General features: G+C 48.4%; 1 protein-coding gene across 1 annotated transcript in view; it reads left to right on the forward strand.

The window, feature by feature from the left end:
- Bcl2 (BCL2 apoptosis regulator) overlaps positions 1–20436 on the forward strand; it is a 168444-nt gene extending 148008 nt beyond the window's left edge. Inside the window, exon 5 of the mRNA XM_027949096.2 lies at positions 15000–20436. Within this exon, the coding sequence (XP_027804897.1) occupies positions 15000–15134 (135 nt within the window). The 3' untranslated portion in view covers positions 15135–20436. The remainder of the gene's footprint in view (positions 1–14999) is intronic.
- The last annotated feature ends 1731 nt before the right edge of the window (positions 20437–22167 follow it).

Genomic DNA, 22167 nt, shown 5'->3' on the forward strand with positions numbered 1-22167 from the left:
TGTCACCAGCGGTGAATATTATTTATGACTGGCAAGTTAGACACATCTCCGGAAGGCACCCTTTAACTTTTCATGAAGTCATCCCAGCATCGACAGTCTTAGTTGCATCTGAACTGTGGTCTTAAAAAGCTGTTGTGTGGGTTCTGAAGCAGAAGCCGTCAGGCCTTCAGAAACCCTGCCTCGGATTCTAATTTTGGTGCCATGAAGGATTTGACATATGCTTCATTTGAGGTCTGGAATATCAGGCCCATTCCTAGGTTCTCCATTACAGTAGGTCCCTCTAGTAAAACCCCCTCCAGGATTCAGTCCTCTGTTTGCAGCATTAATGGGTACAATGGCGCCTCTGTGACTCTTCCTGTGAACCAGGAGGGCTACAGGGTAACCTCTTCCCATCCTCCCCATTGCTTAGCCCTTTCAACCTCCCTGATTTTGATGCACAAATTGTCAAACGGAGGCCAGGAATCTAGTTCTGTCATCTTAGAACCATCAGGGCCTTCACAAGGACATGGGCCATTTTTATCTGTTACAAATGGGGCTTTTTGAAACCCAAAGAGGTGACTCCCTGGACGGTAAGGAGAGGGCCTGCGAGAGCCGTGATTGACACTGCGCCCCTGCAGCTCGCCCTTCTGTGGGCTGGGATGTAGCAGAGGGCCTCAGATCAGCCACAGCTATGCATCTGGGATAACCAAGGAGCCGCTGAGCCACGGGTGCAGCTCCTGCCTTCAAAAAGTTGTGTGCATTGCCAGATATTAAAACCTCAGCATTCTTGCTTTCCCTCCAGAAGTTTTTATAGACATAAGGGCAATGAAGTCATAATTGTTTAATATTTTTAATCACCCTTAATAAAATCGCCATTTCAAGTGATACTCCAAGTCAGTAAAACAAACCTGTTTGAATCTGTAATCCATCAACCACGAACTTGGGCGTGGGGGTCAAATTCTCTTAAAACCCTCCAGGTGGGATGGAATAACCCTAATATTTTTTCACAGTTTTCCAGAGTTATTTCAATAGGTTAAGATTACTTCCAAAGGCATTTAAATGATGTTTCAGGTTCAAACGGAAATGAAAAGCACATAAAATTGTAAGACTGAAGAATTTCAAGAATTTGGCAGAGGTGAAAACACACAAAGAAAACATGAGAGTTGGACATGTTGGCTTCCCTCCTTTATCTGACACAAATCCCTCCCCAGTGCTCCCGAAGCTACATCGCCAGCATTGGGGTCCGCAAGGGTTAATGGAGGTCCGCAAGACCAGCCTCTGGCTGAGGCTGCCTGGATCGCAGGCCTGGCGACCAGCCTTCCATGGTCAGTCAGACCACAAGAGGATGCCTTGCATTGCGTCATGCCACTTTCTAGGGTCCAAGCACCGCCCGGCCATCACGCCCACGACCAGTGTCCTTGCACCAGGAGGAGGCGGGAGGTCCCAGGCAGCGACAGCCCAGGACCTTCCTGGGGAAGGCAGAGCTCTCGCTTGTTCCCTTAGCCAGCGTTTACCTCTTTCCATATCAAGGGGGTGAGAATTGCTCTATTCCAAGAAAGCCCAGAGCAGGCCAGTTCTAGACCAGGACAGACACATGGAGAACAGGACAGGGAACCGGAGCAGGGGAAGGGATGGGGCATAGGGAGGTGGCCTGTCCAGTACTGTGGGGGCCGGGGAAGCCAGACAGGAAGGTCTCAGAGGATCTGGCCACTTCCAGCCCCTCTGTCTCCTACACACGGCTGTTGGTCACCCACCCCATGGAGCCAGGTTGAAGGCCTCCCGGGTGAGGCAGAGCTGAGCTCCCAGCCACAGACTGACAGCTGTGATGAGCTCTGTGATTTTGCTTCCATTTGTTCGTCTTTAATTGGGCACATGATAGAAACAGCACTGTCAACTTTCTCAGCACGAAACTCCTGAGATGAAGACAGAAAGTACTTCTGACTTGTTGGGTCGGATTGTAACAACCACTGACTTGCCCCAGAGTCTTCCCACCTTCCAGAAGCAAAACTGACATTAAAGGATCAAGTGCTCAGTGAGCACACATGGGTTCTTGTGATTTGCTCTGTGGTCAGGGTCCCAGGAATCCCAGGTCTCTGCCTTAGTGCAATGGTAAGAAATGCTGAATGTAGGTCAGCAGAGAACACCGATGCTGGTCGTGAGGAGCACGGGAGACAGCTGCGGGGAAAGCAGGCTGGACCAGGAGTTCCCTGAGCAGAGTGGTGGGGACAGCATGGCTGGTCAGCCCAGGGACGCCTCCCTCAGCTCCTGCGTCCATGGGATGGAAGCTGTCCTTGTCCTTGCACACTGTGGACAACTCAGTGGAAACAGCTGAGCTGGTCCGCCGAGAGCATGAAAGTCCAGTTGTCAGCGTGGAAGCGTGGGGCCACCTATCTGAATATCCTAAACAGGCCTCAGAGTGGATTTGATCTTGTGACTTAGGGAGATTTTATTCTCTTTCACACTCGGGAATTCCTTGGGAAGCAACCCTGTGGGTAGAAGGGCTTTTCCCTGAATTATATGGAAAGAATTCCTCCTTGGGGGTTTGTGTCTGTACCTTACAGCATTTTAAAATACTCCTGAGATGGCGCATGCAGCATCTGCCAAACCCCAGGCTGAGGGGGTTCCAGCACGCGCCACACACATTCCCGTGGGATCGAGTTCTGCAGAGTGCCTGGGGCGGGTGCAGGGAGGAGGTGCTTATGACTTGTGGGCCCTCACGGTCACAGGGTCTTCTTTTGGACAATGCAGCCCTGTTCACGCTGACTTGCCCCTGCCTGCATCTACCAGCTGGCTTTGGCACCTGCACAGGGTGGCCCCAGACTCCACACTCATCCCATGCTCGGAAATGCCACCCCCCAGTTTTCCTTCCTCTCGTCGAGGTCCTTAAGGCCCAGCCTGTCTTACCTTTTGTCCCCTCCCAGCCCACGTTGAAAACTCTTGATGCATTTGTTCAGCCGTCCCTTTCACTCTTGGGGACTTCCTGTTTAACTTCTCCCATTTATTGCTTGTCCCTCTACGGAAATGGCAATTTGCTGTACCCGATGTCCCACCTGAAGCTTTCGCCTCCTCAGACTGGAGCTTCTTCTTGAGACCTTGGGGGGGAATGGCACTGAGGCCTCTCACCAGAATAGTGTTCATGGAGTGTGATCTCATCGTGCCGTGGCCACTGGAGTCCCCCTGAACATCTAGCCCAGTGCTGTGCACAAAGCTTGTGTTTGGTAAAGCTTGCATCCCTGAATCCGACTCCGGCCGCCGGCTCCAGGTTTGAGCAGTGGCAGCTGCTGCAGGATCACATGCAGAAAGGGACACAGGCGTGGACAGCCGTCCCTTTGTCCATCCCTGAGGGCCCAGCCCTGCCCTTTTGCCTCAGGAGTGGTCGGTGCACAAAGGCCCAGTGGCGTGATTCCATCCCATTTCAAGTCCAGCCGGTGACTCCATGGGCACCTTCTGCAGGCAGGACCCCGCACGCTGCCTCACGAGCTGCTGATGTGTCTGGGCCACGCTGAGCGACACTGCTGTGGGCGTCAAGCTCCCCTGGGTCTGGCCGCACTCGTCTTAAGTGCCCGTTGCCGACAACACTGACGGGCCTTGTGCAGTGGGCATGTGTCGTTGTCTGACCTTGCTCGTGTCCACAGCAGGCTCGCTTCACTGTGAGACAGTGTCCTTGTGTCAGGTCAGCCAGCTGTCAACTGCCCCCCTGGAGGTTTTGCTGATGGAAGATTTTTCAGCCCCTTCTCTCATTTAAAGCTCATCCATGATCCATTTAGGATCCATCTTCCTCTCTCTCTCTCTCTCTCTCTCTCTCTCTCTCTCTCTCTCTCTGGATATATGGCCATATAGTTCTGGCAGCAAGAAGCATATTGTGGGAGACCCTTCTCGTAAGCCTCTATTCAGAGAGGCCACTCCACACATCTGCTCATGCAGTAATGAGCCCAAGTCCAGAGCTATCCCAACGCCACTGGACACTCGCTCGTCCCAGTATGGACAGCTGTTGCCATTGACAAAGACTTTGCCTTTTCCTTGTGATAGAGAGGTCTGCTGTCCTTTCTGGGCCCAGGAAGACTGTCTGATGAGGAAGGAAGAGGATTGTCAAAGAGCCAGGCCGTGTGCCTTGAAATGCATCTGGTTTTGTTCACGTTGAGTCTTTCCAGGTGAACTGAACTAAATCATAAACTACAAAATGAAAGCAGATTTTCCTTAGCACGCCCACATGGCGCACACTGAGAGTTCACCAGTGTCTGCCGGCCCCTCCCGCTGAGCGCAGAGGATGTCCTTGCTCTCCTCTTGTGGGTGGCTGGATCCAAGGTGTGGGTGAGGAGCTTTGCCCTGGGCTACTGGGGGTCATCTCCGTCATTTTGATCATCACAGTACGAATGGCTCACTAGGCTGCAGAAGTGGAGATCTGTGTTAAGGCCTATGTCTTGGGGTGGCCCAGGGTGGGATATTAGCAGGCTGTGACCTTGCGAGTATGTTGGACAAGATGTAGCTGGAAGCCACCAGTGTCCAGCTAGCGGCAGGTGCCACCTACTCGCATGCCTTCTGCTTTGCTCTTTGCATTCCGACATGTCCCCCGCCTAGGACTGAAGCCACTTTCAGCAAGTTCCTATTAGGAAATGCAGGTTCTCTGTACTCCCCACCACCGCCAACCTCAGTCAACACTTGCTGATTTAAACAAGTAAGAATCAGGCGCTCGCCCGACTCGGGCCCACCAGGTTTAACCGCTGAGGAGCCCCTCCCCTGCGCCCCCAGCAGCGCAGTTCCGATGACAGCGATTAGGCCAGGCTGCAGAACTCAACAAGCATCTGCTTTCAGTTCCCATTTCTGGCATATTTTCATGAATTAACTCTTGCAGCGGCAGGCGTAGGGGTGGTAGGCTTGGCCACACCGCACAGAGCAGGCCCCGGAGCAGCACAGGGGACACCAAGTGCCAGGCGCAAATAGTGACCTACAGGGAGAGCACATTCACCCGCCCTGAGCCACATTCCATCTCGCGGGGTGCTCAGTGATGGTGTTCATGCTCACGTGCAGGAGTGGACAGGACTGGACACCGGAGAGCCGGTAATGAGGGCAGTAACCACACCTTAGCTCCAGACCCCAAGATTGACGGCAGCTGGAGCTGTTCCAGACGCTGGTCCACGAGAGGCATCCCCAGCTCACACCAGGCCTTGGCGAGCCCTGTCTGAGGACAAGCAAAACGTCCCACCTGCTTTCCCCTCTGAGGCACAGCAGCTTCTCTAGTTCTGATGAAAGGGGGCATGAGAGCCAGGCATGATGGTGCTCGTGCCTGTAATCCCAACTTGGGAGGCTGAGGCAGGAGGATCACTTGAGGCCAGGAGTTCAAGACCAGCCTGGGCAAACATAATGAGACCCTATTACTTAAAAACTGGTGTGACAGACGGGGGTGTGGGGGTGTCCAAGGAAGGGCCTAGGGGACTAATAACCTGGCTTTGCTCATAAAGCAAAGAAACTGCAAGCGCAGACACACGTCAAGGGCACAGCAGCTTGGCTACCTGCTAGAGAGAGGAGAAGCCCAGGAGTCGCAGCAGAGGAGCAGAGCACAAGGCGGTGCAAGGCCAGGTGTGGGTTAAAGGATGCACAAAACTGGGTTAAAGGACGCACAAAACTGGCAGCGTAGCCCCTGATGGTGGGGCAGTTCTCAGATGAAGGAAATCTACAGCCAGGAGAAAAGGAAGCAGCTCACCTCCCACGGGGGAGGCCCAGACAGGCACTTGGCTGCCCGACTTCTTGTCCAGATCACTTTCACCCCCCACGCCACCACCTACGTTCTCTTTGATGGGTTTTTGTTTTTTGTTTGAAGGGGACAGTGGTGCAAAGCTTCTAACCCAAGGACTCCCCTCCCCCATGCACGTGGGAGCAGGGCTTACAGAAGAAGCTAGCACTTCTGTCCAATTCCACATGGTATAAAAGTAGCTTCATGGAGTGCAAGAAATATATTTAGGGTTTATAAATGGAGATTTAAAGAGATCAGTTCATTGGTTTTGAGCATATTCACCAGAACCCATCGGTATTTTTTCATCACCGCTCCTTGTCCTCCCAGCCAGGCCCTGCAGGACGCATGTGCCTGCACACACACACACACACACACACCACCTTCTGAGAGGGTCTTCTTTCATTCAGTGTGATGTTTCCAAGATTCACTGGTAGTTGTAGTGACTATCAGTGCTTCATCCCTTTTAATGGCTGAATAATATTCTATTGCATGGATAGACCACATTTTGTTAGTCCTTTCATCCAGTTAATAGATATTTGGGTCATTGCCACTTAGGGGCTATTATGAGTAATACTGATGTGAATATGCATGTACAAGTTTTTGTGTGAACATATATTTCAATTACTTTGGGTATATATATCTAGGAATTGACTTGCTGGGTCATGTGGTAACTCTGTTTTCAACTTTTTGAGGAACCACCACCAGGTTTTTTTTTTTATAGTAACTGTACCATTTTATCGATGTGAGGTTTTAAGTTTCTCTACTTCCTTACCCACATTTGTTATTGTCCTTTTTTTAAAAAAAAAAAAAAACTACAATCATGTCATTAGGTCTGAAGTGATATCTCATTGTGGCTTTGATGGTCATTTCCCTGATGACGAATGATCTCGAGCGTCTTTTCAAGGTGAAATGTCTGTTCAAAAGCCTCACCCATTTTTCAATTGAGCTGGTTATCTTTTTAATCATTAGTTGTGATCATGAAGGTGTTTGGCTCCCCACAGTCCCATACTCAACACAGTGTCAGAAAGTGAAATATCCAAACCCAAAGCGAGAAAGATCTCAGTGCCAGAAAATGCAGGGCCCTCCAAGGCTCCAGCCAGAAAAGAAGGCCGTGGAATGAGGAAGGTAAGGAAGAAAAAGGAAGAAACTTTGTTCTGAAGCCAAAACACTGGAGGGCAGGTTCCTGGGGCCTTGGTGAGCCCGAGATGCCAGGGAAAGTGCCCTCCCCAAGCCTCCGCAGCCTGCTCTCACCTGAGGAGCAGCACGGCTCCTCGCCCTCCCGGGCAGGGCCCTGCAGGACAGGTGGGCCTGCGCGCGCGTGCACACACACACACACACACACACACACACACACACACGGTGCTTCCTGGGACTGGGGCAACTCATGCCCATTAAAGCAACTGTGGAGTATTAGAATATTACCATTAAGTATGGCAGGGCAGGGCCCGTGTCTTATTTAACCTCAAGATTCCTCAGGGCCATGCAAGAGTGTCTGGTGACTGGGTGAATAAGCAAGCTGAAACAGGATTTGGGTCTGCTATTGATAGGCGTCCACCTCTTGTCAGGGCTTATTAGTCCAACCTGATGAGCCAAAGAGCATAATTATCAACACATTTTAGCACACTGTGCTAGATGTGCATTTCTTCCCCCATTTCTATGGATGTCTTTTGCAGTCCTGGACTGATCACCTCCTTGAGGGAGGGACCTGAGCCTGCAGGTGGCTGGGTAACCCTCCCTTTGGTATTTGCATAACTTCTGTAGCATCAGGGGATCTGCTTCTCTCTGGGTAGCACCTCCTAGCTGCGTAGCACCAGGCTAAGGAATCCTCTGAGACTGCCCTGGGGATTGGCCCAGCTCTGGGCTCGGGTCTCCTCTAGCAGGTGGACATGGCCAGTTATCCTTGGATCTGGCCCTGTCCCTGCAGATCCTCTGGAGCATCAAAGACAGCTTTGCAAATGATTTTCAAACTGTGTTCTGCTCAAGAAAGGAAGCGGCCATGTGGGCTTCTCACTTCTCAACTTCTCTGGCTCCAGGTCCCTGGCCTTATTTGCATGCTCAGCTAAATTTGCATAACACAACACACCAAGACTTCACTGGACCAACCGGGGTAGGCAGACAAGTTTTGTTTTTGTTTTGTTGGGGTTTTTCATCTCCTGCCATTTGTCCCGCAGGTTTCTAGCTACATCCAAATGACGCTTAAGATTGGGTTTCATTGTATGTTGGCCTGTGATTCAACTCCCCCCTCCGCTGGGCTCAGAGTTCCTCTTCACCAACCCCTTTCGCTGGAGAAGGCTTTGGGGAGCCAACCTTGGAAGCCTGGGGGAGGGGGAGAGGTGCTTCTCACGCCTGGAGCCTGGAGGCTGGAGCGTCTCTTGGCAACCTCAGGGCCAGACAGCTGCGCCGTGGCCTTCAGTTATATGCTCAAGGGTTATTTTTTCTCTTTCCTTTTTCCTTAAACCTGGAACCAATATTTTGGGAGTGAAGGGGGGTGCGGTGTGGGAGGAAGAGTCACAGGGGAGAGGAGCAGGCATGCAACTGCCAAAGCCACCCTGCCCAGCAGGCAGACGGAACCCTCGAGGCTCATTCAGCACAATGTGGCTGCAGAGGAAATCCTGCCCAGGCCATGATAAGGGGGAAATGGAGTCACTTCCTCACCAGCTGCTTTATTCAGGTAGAAAAAAGTCCTCACTTCCTCGCGTGTGCTAGCTTCCCCTTTCGCTCAGAGCCAAGTCTGATGTCAAGAGAATCGCCACTTCCCTGGCCTCGTGGAGAGGGCTCTCCTCTGCAGTGGGGAGTGTCCCTCCCTCCCTCCCACTGCACCCTCTTCCCCATCCTGTCCCCTTCCCTTACCCTGCAGTGTTCACTAACTCCACCTCCAGCTAGGGAGGGGGCATCTGCCTCTCTTCCCCAGGGCGTCCTCGGACCCCTGGAGCCTGCCTCCCTGGCACGGATGGGCTGGGAGTGCTGCAGCATTGATGCCCAGGCAGGAGCAGCCTTCAGCTGGTGCACGCCATCCCCTCTGCGGGGTGATCGCAGGCGCCCGTCCTACCCCAGCCAGACTGCCCCACGGGAGTCGGCTCCGGTGCCAGCAGCAGTCCCTTGCTGGGTGAGACGGTTCCTGCCTGGCTGCTTTCCCTGTTCTCTCCCCTGTCCCCACTCCTCTGCTGCGGTGTCCTTGCATCATCTCCCAGATAAACTGCTTACATTCAATCTCTGTTTTAGGGTCTGGGGTCCCAGCCCACACCAGTGGGATTTACTGATGAGTGAAGTGGGGATGAGGAAGGGCACAATGAAAGCAGGAGAGGCCGGCGTGGTAGGGAGGGTGATGCTGGCCGAGTGTGACTTCCTGTGGGTCATCTTAGAAAGCAGCTGGAGTGGGAGTCTGGCCGTTAGAATACAAGGTGGGGCCCAGACATAAAGATCTCAGAGATCTCATTATAGGAACAGCATTTACAATGAGGAGGGGGAGGAGATTGGCAAAGAGAGAAAAGATGGTCCAGACAGAAGCCAGGGGCATCAGATCAGGGCGGGCGGAGGAGATGCCCAGGAAGGAGACAGTCAAGAAATTCTTCAGGAGGTTGGAGGAGGCCGAAGAGAGCAGGGTCCTGTGAGGGTGGGCTGTGAGGGTGGGCTCCCTCAAGGGAGGTGGTGTGCATGTGCACTGGAAGGGTGCGGGGGGCGAAGGCACCCAGTGAGGTCCCTGAAAATCACCTGGGGGAACTCGCCACATGGAAGGCGTTCATGGCCTCCGTGGGGGTCTTGGAGGCACAGAGAGGAACAAACCCGATTGGGTGGGTTCCCGTGGGGAGGGAAGGGAGCTGGTGAGCAGAGTCGCAGCTTGCTGGAAGGGGAAAGGCAGGTGATGGTCAGGGCGGTCTGCAGGTCAGCACAGATAGTTGAGCATGTGGATGCCGTGGGAGAGGAGACAGAGGAAGGTGCAGGTTGGAACTGTAGTTGAGAGCAGGGACAGTTGGTAGAGGCAGGTTCCAGAAGCAAGGAGAGCCAGTGGAATCATGGGTGGAAAGGAGTCGTGAAGAACCAGGGAAGGCGGAGGTGAGCAGGTGCCCAGGAGAGGGGCTCGGTGACTTATGCCCACTGGCTCCAATTTGCTCAGAGAAGAAAAGGGTAACATGAGCTGCTACGAGGTGTGGGGGACGTGTGAGAAAAGTGGGGGCCATGTGGAAAGGTCACAGAAAAGGACCCAGAAGAGATCTGACCCAGGCTAAGGAATTCCTCCGTGGTTTGAAAACCAAGAATCTAGGACTGCACCCGTGGTGGGTGATTGTCTCTGTCGATACCGGGAAGCCCAGCTGAGGCTTGTCATGGGATGGAGTCATATGGGGGAGGATATTAGACATCGCCATTATTATAATCTGGTATATATTAAAGTGATTTCATAAAGAGCAATAGTATTCAGTGGAATGGATGTGTCAATCATATTTTCGGGTATTTAAAGTGGCTTCCAGGGTATTATTATTATGTATAACCTGGGTACTTTATTATTTTTTTCAAGGTAAATAACTAGAATTGGGATTACTAATAAAAAAGGTAATATTTTTTAAGCCTCCTGGTAAACATCACCAAATGTAGAGGGTCCCTCCATTTACCCTTCATGGATCCCACAGATGATGTAAGAGCATCCTGGCTGCCCACCCTCAGCCCAGCCGCATCCTTTTCGGCTTTCAGTATTACATCTATTCCGTTTTCACCAAGCTGATTTTTTTAAAAAAAAAATCTCATTTCACTTGCAATCAAATTTAGATGACACCTTTTGAAGGGTTCCAAGTGGAAAAGGAAAATGGGAGGGTGGGCTTCCTCAAGGGACGTGGTGTGCCTGTGTAGCATGTGCCTGAGAGAGAGAGTCAGAGAAAGGAGAAGAAGAGAAAGACCCACCATGCTCCACGACGGTCCAGAGGCAGGGGACGAGGAACCTTGTGAGCCGAGGAGTCTTGGCAACGACCTGTTCCAGTCTACACCTCCTTGGCTTCCCGCCAACCTCACAGCAATGATCTGAGGCTGCAGATTTACCCGCCTGGGCCACCTTGAGTGAAATCCAGACTGAGACCATCTGTGGCCTCTGAATTTCAAGTCTGGGAAGAAGCAGTTGCCCCCAAGCTGGAACCCTGCTGCCTCTCGTCGGAGGTGGGGGCCCAGCCAAGGGCCCAAAGGAGCCCTCGAGTGGGAACCTGGGCACATCCCTGAGATGCTGTGACCCTCACCAGCCCTGACACTAGTGAGGGATGCTGTGCCCCTAAATATTTGGACAGGGATTTTGTCAGAATCGCATGATGATGGCCCAGGTTTTTTCCCCCCCGCTCATTGTTGCTTTTAATACATAAAATGAGCTTGTGTTTATTTAAAACAGCTTTCAAACTTAAACAAATAACGACAGGCTGTTCAAACAGACTTCGGAAATCGCCCTAATCAGGATGTTTGAAAAAGCAAGAAGATTCCCTCTGGAAGTGGCCCCCGAGATGTTCAGTCCTGAAACCACAGGGTCTCCTTTTCGCCCTTGGAGTCAAAGTCGGGGGCCAGGCTCAACCTCCAGGGACTAAATGGTTCACCACCACCCCTATCCTGCAACGGGACTGAGAATCCACAACTTATAGGGGGACTTCGCTGTCACTTCCCGTCCTCAACCAGAACGTGGAGCGTGTGCGTTTTAACTCATCATCTCTTTAGAAGTCACCACTCAGAACCACAGCCTCGGAGGGCAAGGGCAGGTGGAGGAGGTGCAGAGCTGGTCCCCGAGGGCAGGCTCCAGAACGAGTTGTTAATGCTTCACTAGTTCCATCCTGGACCACGCTGACAGACGGCTTGGAGCGACCAACATTAATCCTCCCAACCACCAATTTTATGGTCATTGGGGAAGTAAACAAGGCTCGGGGTTGGGTAATTTGCTCAAGGCCGTAAATTCATAGAAATCAGAGCCTGCCTTTTGCCTGGACCAAGTTCAGTGCTTTTCCCAGACCCCTGGGCTGCGACACACCTAAGCACCCTTCTTAGGGCCAAGAGATACTGATTTAGCTCTTCTCTCCCAAAATGACAGTTTTCTTTGTAGCGTGTGAGAGGTAACTAGTATGGTCCATTAGAAGCACCATAGTTGGTGTGAGGCCCCGAGGAGTTACCCAGCTCCGGGAGGCCAGGGCACATGGGATGGCATCTCTTCAGCCTCCCAGTACTGCGGACCCAGCATTTTGGGGGAAATGCCACCTGGAGTCCCTGCCTGCTTTCCCATAATGGCTCCATGTCCAAGAAAATCAGATGGACAGAGGCTTAATCTGAGTCTCGTTTTGTCTAAGAAAACTCTTTTGGTGACTAAAAGGATCCAGGACTCGACCTTGATGTTCTCAGAGTCAAGCTAGATTGCAGACAGCCATGCCGGTGCCCTGAACAGATCAGGCGACATTTGGCTGGGCTGCAGAGTTCTCGCCCTGCCCGTCCCTCCCTCCAAGAGAAGAAATGAGGAGGAGGACAGATGTTCACAGCTGTGTCTGCCAACCTGGATGCTCTTGTGAGATGCAGAGTCTGCCCGGAGAAGGCTGGTCCTTGCAGATGACCACAGTGACGCCCCAGCTGCACACCAAGAGCACTAAATGTGCCTCTCTCTCATGCTCAGGGCCTGGTTCTTCCAGGACTCAAATTCAGACATTTTTAACAGTTGATATATAAAAGAAGAAGGAATCCTTTGCGCCCTCTCCTGGTAAAAGCCTAGGACCTCCAGAGTTCCCCAACAGCCAGCTGCTGAGCAGATAATGGACTCCAGCTCCCCTTGTTGACCAGCACGTGGACACACAGGAGGACTGTCTGTGCTCCATGACCACAGGGCTTCCTTGAAACTGGGGTTTCTCAACCTCCACCTATTGGCTTTGGGGGCTGGATAGTTCTTCGTGGTGGGTTATCCTGTGCATCATGGAGACTGGACAGTATCCCTGGCCTCTACCCACCAAATGCAAGTAGGTCCCCCACCCACGTGAAAACCAAACACTTTCCAGACATTGCCAAACGTCCCGTGGGGAGCAGTATCACCTCAGTGGGACCCACCATCCTGACCCTTGCATGTCAAAGATGCCATTGGTCACAGAGCAGCCCATGAGAGAGGGAGGATGGCCGGCTCGGCCCGAACCCTTCAGAATGGCGAATCAGCTGAGTTTGCTTCTAGGAATTTACTTCAAAAACACAACTGAACAAATAGACAGCAATTTATGTACAAAGATATATCGAAATATTGTTTACAATAGCTAAAGTTAAAAACAACCTGAATAAAATTTGTTAAAAGTATGGCATATAAGTTGGGCTTGGTGGCGCATGCTTATAATCCCTGCAGCTCTGGTGGCTGATGCTGGAGGATCACAAGTTCAAAGCCAGCCTTGGCAAAAGCAAGATGCTAAGCAACTCAGTGAGACCCTGTCTCTAAATAAAATACACAATAGGGCTGGGGATGTGGCTCAGTGGTCGAGTGTCCCTGAGTTCAATCCCCAGTACCCCAAAATAAAACGTATGGCATATATATATATATATGGCAGAATATTATACACGCATGAAAAATAACCATAAATTTATAGCTAATGATGCAAGAAGTTCCCTCTAAAAATGTCTTAAATGTTCACTTCAGGACCTCTCCTGGATTCCCAGAGGTTCAGGAATAATTACAGATTAATATGCATCTGGGTGAAGTGTTAGGCCAAACACAAACCAAAGACTGAATTCAGAAAGCATTAACCATTTATTAAACAAATATTTGCTAAGCTTTTACAATATTTCCAGGGTTGCAGAGGAGACAAAGATGATCCTTGGTCCTCCCACTACAATACTGGTCCCCACAAACAAAAACTCTCTCAACATTGTTACAACCTCCTCCCCATAGTGATGTCCAAAGTCAAGACACTTACTATTTCCTGTAACAAAATTTTAGGCTTTGATTTAAGGTGGCTTGGAACAATGTGGAACCATATCTCATTTTCATGTCTTCAGACCTGATTAAGTCACACAAAGCAAAAAAAGAATTTATTTACTGATTTGCATCTCTAAATGTTCATTCAGGGAATTGCCCAAATAGTCATTGGGTCCTAATAGCATTCAGTGATTTGTATTCTGAGGCAGTCCAGCCAGGGAGCTTTGCTACAGCATTCTGTAGACTCCAGATGCAGCCACAGGAGTGGAAGACAAGTCCCTGTCTTCCCCTGGAACCCATGTGTCCAGTGACACACCACTGACCCATACTTTGTGGACCTCATGACTTGAGTTAAAGACAGGCTTGTGGTTGTCCTGTCCGGCCACCCATGAGAAAAACCCTCCAACAGCTTCCGTTCCCAGGAAGAACCTCCCTGCATCCCAAGGCTCGGCACCCACCGGTCAAGCAGCCCGTGTCCAGCAACTCAGCAGCTTCTGGAGCAGGCACACTCACAGAGCTGCTGTCAGCCAAAATGGGCAGTGGAGTGAAGGGCACTGCTTTCCACCTACGTCCAAATCCTGGTGCTGCTATTTATTACGCTTGCCCTCGACCTCTGGGAGTGGCAGATGTTTGTATGGTCGTGATAAACAATATTATGATATATAACCTTTTACATAAATTCTTATCTACTTGTTCAGTTATGATTTTTGATATGTTTCTAAAGGTGAACTCAGTTGACCATCCACATTGCATGCTGCGGCCATGAAGGGCTTGTCCTAGGCCATTCTGTCCTGTGACTCATGACACCTTTTACAAAAAGCAGGCACTTTTTTTTTCATCTTCAGAACAGGAAAACATGAAATTAAGATCTGTATGAAGAATAAAAAATGGTCATGTATACTAGGCTTCCAGTACAGTGCCCGGCATACAGCAAGTGTGGTATGGTGGTCATCGCTGTTGCTACATTGGGTTCTTCTTATGAATGGCATGCTAGCTGAAGTTGCAAAACCTCCAGTATTTTCTAACCGTCTTTGTTGTTTTACTTTTCTACCTACCACGCACTCTCCAGTACCTGATATGCAGTGTGATATTTATTTCGTGTGAGTCTGCCCTGTTCCACTAAATAGAAGCTTCATGAGGTAGAACTTTTAGCCTGTTGTATGCACTGCCCGTATCTGTAAGGTGACTATCTTGTAAACAGGTCCCAGTAAAATACTTTCTGAATGAGTGAAAGTAGTTTCCAACCACTGCCTCCAGAGCATTTCTCCTCTCCCTCTCGCCCTTCTCAGGATGCCCAGGCTGTTCTGGCAGGACGCCTCCCTTCTGTAAGGTGGCGTTCTCTGAACTCCTCCTTCTAACGCTCTTCCTTTTCCTTCCCGCCTCTCCCCCATGCAGGATGCCTTTGTGGAGCTGTATGGCCCCAGCGTGCGGCCCCTGTACGACTTCTCCTGGCTGTCTCTGAAGACTCTGCTCAGCCTGGCCCTGGTGGGAGCCTGCATCACCCTGGGTGCCTACCTGGGCCACAAGTGAAGTCTGCGGGCCTGCCCCAAACAAATATGCAAAAGGTTCACTAAAGCAGTAGACATGATATGCATCATCAGTGATGCATCATGAAGTTACGGTATCTTTAAAGGAAAGCAAATACAACACACACACACGCACACACACACACACACACACACACAGCTTTCAGGCAAAACGTCGAATCAGCTATTTACTGCCAAAGGGAAATATCATTTATTTTTTACATTATTAAGAAAAAAGAAAAAAGATTTATTTATTTAAGACAGTCCCATCAAAACTCCCATCTTTGGAAACCCGACAACTAATTGCCAAGGATCACTTCCTGCGGCTCCACCTGTTGGTGTGCCCCAAAACCAGAGTGATTTTCCACGTTGAGTGGACTAGCCCGTCATGTGAAGAGCAAACGGATGGACAAGGAAACTGACCGCGGAGAAGCCGGGGTTCTGGCTGCTGGAGGTTAGGCCGAAGGCATTCCTTCGACTTGCATTTATGGGTCCTGGGGGCTGTGACATTACAGAGGCAGGGTGCTTCGAGGGAAGTCCATTTGTCCCTGGCCTAAAGAACAGACACTTTGCATGTGACTCACATGGTACATAGCCAGTCAGAGGACAGAAACTGGGAACTTGAGATAAATGTGGTGCCCGCGGAGACTTCCCCGCCGAAGGACAGTGGTGAGAAAAATGCCCTTAAACCATAGCAAAGTATTTTTTTAAGCTACCAATTGTGCCGAGAAGCATTTTAGCAGTTTATACAAGATCATCCAGTACCTTAAGCCCTGATTGTGTCTATTCATATATTTTGGATACACGCCCCCTCTACATCCTGGCTCTGTCTGAGCAGGAACCAGAATCCTCTGCATTCAAGGAGGTGGATGTTTCGGTGACTTCTTGGGCATCAGGAAGGCGGCAGTCACCCAGAGCATCAGGCGGCCACAAGTGCCTGCGTTTAAGAGACCGACTCCTGCAGAACCTCCCTGTGTCCCCGCCTGGAGGCCAAAGGCTGAGCTTGGGCACTTGCTGGTCTCCTCGGAGGTGTTCCGCAGAGCAGCGTGGCCTCCCCGTGTGGGAGCTGACGGAGCTGTCAAGAAAGAGCAATAGTGGGACCAGCCGGGCCTGGTACCCTCACGCCCTCACGCCTTCCCAGTTGGTCCCTTTCCACCTGGAGCGTGGAAGGGGGATCCCGGGAGCCACGCCCCTTCTTAAGACATTGGTCCCCGAGGAAGGAAGGAGACGGCCCTGTGCCTTTCCTAGCAGAGGGACATGCTGAGGGCTGGGGCCGCAGCCCCCACAGGTATTAGGGAAGGAGAAGGCTGAGGCCCTTTAGGCTGCTGCACAGGGCGTGGTGGCCCCAGCTTGTCTGGGTAGTTTAAAGCAAGGCTTTCAATGACTTTGGGGAGGGTCGTAAGTCCTAAAGGAAGAGAGGTAAAATGAGTTGAAAAGAGGTGCCATGGGTTAATTGCTCTATGTCTGTGGATTTACATGTAAAACATTATCTTGTCATTGTCGATTGGTTTTATTTGAAAACCTTATGGGTGGTGGGGGTGGGGTGGGGGAAGCTCCAGGTGTAGAATGTGGGAATTATCTGCACATCCTGGGGCACTAAAATAAATGAAGAAAAAAAAAAAACAAAGGTGGTAAACTATAGAGAACTAGCAAAAGAAGTGAAATCTCTGGATAATAAACTAGAAAATATTTTTTTTCCAAGTTTAGAATCAGCCAGGAGGCACTGGTGGAATAACTTTGTGGCATTATCACTTATATACCATTTATCTGTGTTAGCTATGGAATGTACTATTCAATGTTTAATGCTGTGGTCGATATTTCGAAAGCTGCTTTTTAAGAAAATACATGCATCTCAGCATTTTTGAAAACTCCTATTTAGTTATCGCCTCTACACTCTTTTAACAAAAGTGATGATTTTCCATATGAGATTTCTTTTTTTTTTTTTTTTTTTTTTTTTGTCTTTTGATTCTTCAGAAGCATTTGTGAAGAGGTGGGCTAAGCCTGAGTCTCAGCTACATAAGAAGCCCTGGATGTCACTGGCACCGAGGAGCTTGGTGTTCACCAAGTCATGTGCATTTCTGTGCATTCCTGGTGGATAAGTCTGTTGTGCTTTGACCTTGTCTCTTGAAGGTCGACTTGCTCCTGGGCAATTCGGCATCTGGACGCATGTTACCTAAGATCACAGGCGTGTTTGGTTAAACCTGAGAGCTTCATTCATTTGAAAACCCAGATGGGAAATGAGCAAAGGATGAGAATCTGGCTGCGACGGTTTGACCTTTAGAGAGCTGCTTTATGTGTCCTGTTTCCATGCAGACCTACCCAAAGCCCTCCCGCTCTCCTTCCACAGGGCCCTTCTCTGTGGCTGTCCTTCAGGCCCTTCCTGAAACCCAGTGGCGCTCACACTTCACCCAGAAAGCAGGAGCCCTGTGGTGTGGAGCCACACCTCCCTGGTGGGCCTCAGGGAACAAGAGGACCAGACCTTTGAATGATCCTGATTCTTAAGTGAAATATTATTTTATGAAAGGTTTACATTCTCCAGGTGATGAATATGGAAAATCAAACCCTGTGCTGCTATCCTGCCAAGAGCATCTTAATGGAGTCTGTTTCCAGCTCACTCCAAGTGGCGAGACCCTCCGAGCTGCTTTAGAAGTAACAATGAAGAACGTGGATATTTTTAATATAAAACCTGTTTGTCTTTTGTTGTTGTTGTTATTGTTCAAACTGGGATTTGCAGATTATTTGAAAAAATGTATATATATATATATATTTAAAAAAAAAAAGGTCACAGGGGCCTAACGTTGGTTTTCTTTGGCTCTGGGGTTTTGTCATCTGGTTTTAAAGGTAAACATACGCAGTCACCTGACCCCAGAACTGTACAAGTATTGCAGCTAAACTCAATATAAGAATAGTTCGTTTTGCATTTTTTCTTGTTGTTAAAAACATGTTAGAAAGCAATGAATGTATATGAAAGCCTCATCTAGTCATTTCTTTCTTTCTTTTTTGTCTCAAATTATTTTGCAAACGGACAACAGAGACTGGTTCTGATACCCTTCGTGTTGAGAAGGGATTCACACCTCGATCTGAGCCCCCCTTTCTGCATGAGAAGGAATGTGCTCTAAGTTGCCCAGGGTGAACATAAAGTAGAACACACACACTTCCCAAATTGGGATCCAAGACTCTAAAAAGGAACCCACCAGAAGAAAGTCCCAGAACCTTCCAGGGCTCCCGAAGCCTTCCTGCATGGGCACTGTTTCTGAAAGAGAGACCCAAAGGACTGCTCGTATATGCTGTAGCCAGCAGTTCACCTGGAAGATTCTGCAGGAGCTGACATTTCTGTAGGCTTAAGAATCGGATTAAAACCACATTTTAGAAATAAGGAAGTCCCTTTATATGTTTGAGCAAAACACCAACATCCTCTGCCCCGCTCACCTGTCTCTGCATGCTCAGGTGTGGCCGGCCTTCCTTCATATGTGACTTTTAGGTAAATGCTTATTGCTTACCATCTAAAGGCCTGGCTCTGGCCCAGTGGGAACATTGAAGAAAGTGCTTATAAATCAAGAGGAGTTAATAACAATCAAGATTAAATGTAAATAATTATGGCAATCCCAACACAGGTCTAGCTTTCACATCAAGTATACCAGATGGAAAAAAGGGCAAGGAGTCTACACTTAGGATTCAACTTGTACTAAAATAATTTATTAATGTGACCTTCAATTCTAATTCCAATTGTACTTTGAAGGTAGTGGCTGTTTTTATACTTTCTTATCACTTAGAGTTAGTAATGTACACCTACTCTATCAGGAAAAAACAGGAAGGACTTGAAATACAAGCCAGTCTAAGGAAATTAGGGAGTCAGTTGAAACTCTATCTGATCTTACTCTGTGGTGTCTGTTGCAGTCCAGACAAATGTGGTTGCACACTTTTTTAAGAAATACAGTTCTACATTGTCAGGCTTTTGAAGGTTCCAGTCAGATCTGTATTGTTATTCAATTTGGATCTTTCAGGGATTTTTTTAAAAAATTATTATTATTACAAGACAAAGAACATTTGTTATGAGGGTGGGAGGGAAGAAGAATTTTTAAATGTGCATAACATTCCCAAGCTTGGACCAGGGAGTCGAGTTTTTCAGAATAGCCAGAACTGTGGGGTATGAGGCACCTTTACTGGGGTCGGTTGACGCCTCTGCAAAGGCCCTTAATGCAGCAAATGAGAAACAGTTTTACAGTTCTGTGGTATTCAGATCCCAGAGGCAGTGGCATGGTTCAAAGTCAGCTCAGCTCAGCAACGCAGGGGTACACATTTCAAGCTGGATATGGCCAACGGGTATATAAGCAATAAATTTACAGTTTTAACCAACAGGATATTTAATGACAACCTTCTGGTTGGTAGGGACATCTGTTTCTAAGTGTTTATTATGCACAATGCAGAAAAAAAAATTTAATAAAATTAAATAAAACAATGTGAAACTGAATTGGGTAAATGATCATCGAAGGCCCTTAGCCTTACCCAATGTATGGTTCTATTCCGTGTCTTTGGACAACCATGAAATATGCATCTTACTGGACACCCAGAAAACCAGATGGAGTACAAATGGTATTATATAATTCATCAGGATGGTACCGGTTCATCAGGACTGTCCCAGAAAATAACTTAAAGCCAAAGTTCTGTGGATGACAAGGTTGTTCTAAGTTCCAAGCTCAGCATGGAAGATGGGAACACCCCTAGAAGATGGAAAGGCTAGTTCATCGGAAATCGCGGGACTGTGAACTAATATGACTGTAGTGTAGATGCTCTCTAAGGCCATGCACCTTGCCATTTGGGAAATCTGCAGCGGACCCTCCAGCCAGCTCATTTTATTAAGTTTTTCTCCTCCAAGATAGCATCTGAAGAATCGACAGCTGATTAAATTTATTTGAGGGAAGCTTCTTTTTTTCCCGGTGGTTGTGTTTATTTTAATATCTTAGTTTTCAACCAAGTTGTACTTTTGTTTGGAATTACGGGGGTTATTTTTGTTTTAAGTAATATAAGTATGCAATAAGTTTTTTTGTATCAAAAGCTTTTGTTATCAAGATTTTCATACTGTTACCTTTCATGGGCTGCTTTTCAGATGGATATATTTTAGGGGTAGCTGATATCTGCAACACTGTATATACAAAAAAATATGATAAGCCTACTTTACATACTTAAGGTTGGCTTCCATTAAATATAATGGCACTTTGTGTTGTAGGAAAATGTCACATTGCTATTCAACTTTCCTTGTCTGTCCAGTTAATTTTGTGAAGAAAAATAAAGTACAGTGTGAGATATTGGTTGTGCCCTAAATTGTTTATAAAGCATGAACAGGATTTTTCTTTGCCATTCATCTTCATTAAACAAAACTTTGGGAAGCCTTCTTAACAAGCCAGTAGAAGGATCATGAACCCCACTCTAATGAAACCCTCAGGGACCAGCTAACCAGTGAAACCACCTGAGAAGGAGCCCCTTTTGTTCCGTGGTCACTGACCATCCTGGACCTAGCCAGGATCTTGAGTTCTACTCCCTGAGAGAGCTACTGACACTGTTGGACGAGTTTTTCCAAATGGACTAGAGATCCCAATGTCTGAGTTCCATAAGATGCAGGAGTGTATAAAAAGTAGGGAAACTAGCTGCCCATTCCCCGCTGAAACTAACGTTTCAAGACAACCAAAGCCACTTGCTTTGACCCATGTAAACCCTAAGTTGCAAGGGATCCAATGTTTCCCACTTACGTTTTTTTTCCCACTTTCCTGCTATCCTGAGCCTCTACCCTCTATTTCCTTTGACTCAATTAAAAAGGACTCTGAGAGTAGTATCCACCTGTTCAGCATCTGCTGGATAGAACACCAGGTGCATACTACCACCTGTTCTCACAGGAAGGTAGGCATCGGCTTTTTATTTTGTAAGAGAAAACAGACTCAGAAGTTAAACAATGTGCCCAAGCTCCCAGTCATCATAACTTAGGGAGGAAGGATCGGAGCCCGGATGTGGCTGATTCCAAGGCCTGTGCCCCATCCCTTCTTTCTCCAAATCCCTGTACACGAACCCAAGCGAGGTACAACCTTTCCAAAGTGTACGCAGACACAGGATGTGTCAAGGAATTGATGTCCTCAACACCCGTGGGTAAGATGCCTAAACTGACCTCCTTAACAAGGCCCCTCAGATCAGACCAACCCCCCTGACTCCCTGTCATCACATCATCGGTCACTGCCCCAAACCTTGCTATAAGACCCTGAAGCAGTGTTCTAGCTAAGCCTCACTCAGGCCCAGGAGGAAACCACACATCCCTTTGCAGCTCCACGTCAGTGACGTCAGGCAGAGGCTTGAAATTAGCCTGGTATTTAGCAAGTAGATGCAGTGGAAATGAGCAGAAGGGACAAGGCAGGGCTCTTTTTCTTTCTTTTTTCACCCAGAATCAACTAACCTTACACTATGGGGTTAAAACCTTGGGTTGCTAAAAGGCATGGCTTGAAATCCTGGAGCTCTGATGCCAGGGGCATCCTTGAGTCATCTGCGTTTCTAGTTCTTTGTCTTCAAAAGAGTTGCAAGAGTAGCTAACCAAGTCAGCTTATGGATATTTTAAAACTGTGATTTTATAATGTAACTCAGGAGTTCCAAGAGTCAGGTTAGGTCACTATAGCAAAACTCTTTCCAAGTCCATCTAACTCATGATGCGAACCATGCTCCTCAGAGCTAATATCCATAACAATGAAAAGCTAGAATAGACTTCATGGTGAACCTTCCTTCTTTCTATCAATAATTTCTATTTATGGAGATGTGTCCAGTGTGGTGAAGAGATAAACTGGCCCCATTCATCTCATTAAGAGATGTATTTCCAATAACATTTTAAACATATTTAATACTTATTTATTATAATCGTAATATATTTGTGCATTGCATCAAGTGGGTAAAAATAATTGTAATTATTGCCCAACCCAGAAATTTTTTAAAAAGTCGAATCTTATAGTCACAAAAATTCACTTACTTTAGAAAATCATGAAAAGCTAATTAATTTTAAATGT

Source organism: Marmota flaviventris, chromosome 16, assembly GCF_047511675.1.
Source record: "Marmota flaviventris isolate mMarFla1 chromosome 16, mMarFla1.hap1, whole genome shotgun sequence".
In the NCBI taxonomy this organism is placed as follows: domain Eukaryota; kingdom Metazoa; phylum Chordata; class Mammalia; order Rodentia; family Sciuridae; genus Marmota; species Marmota flaviventris.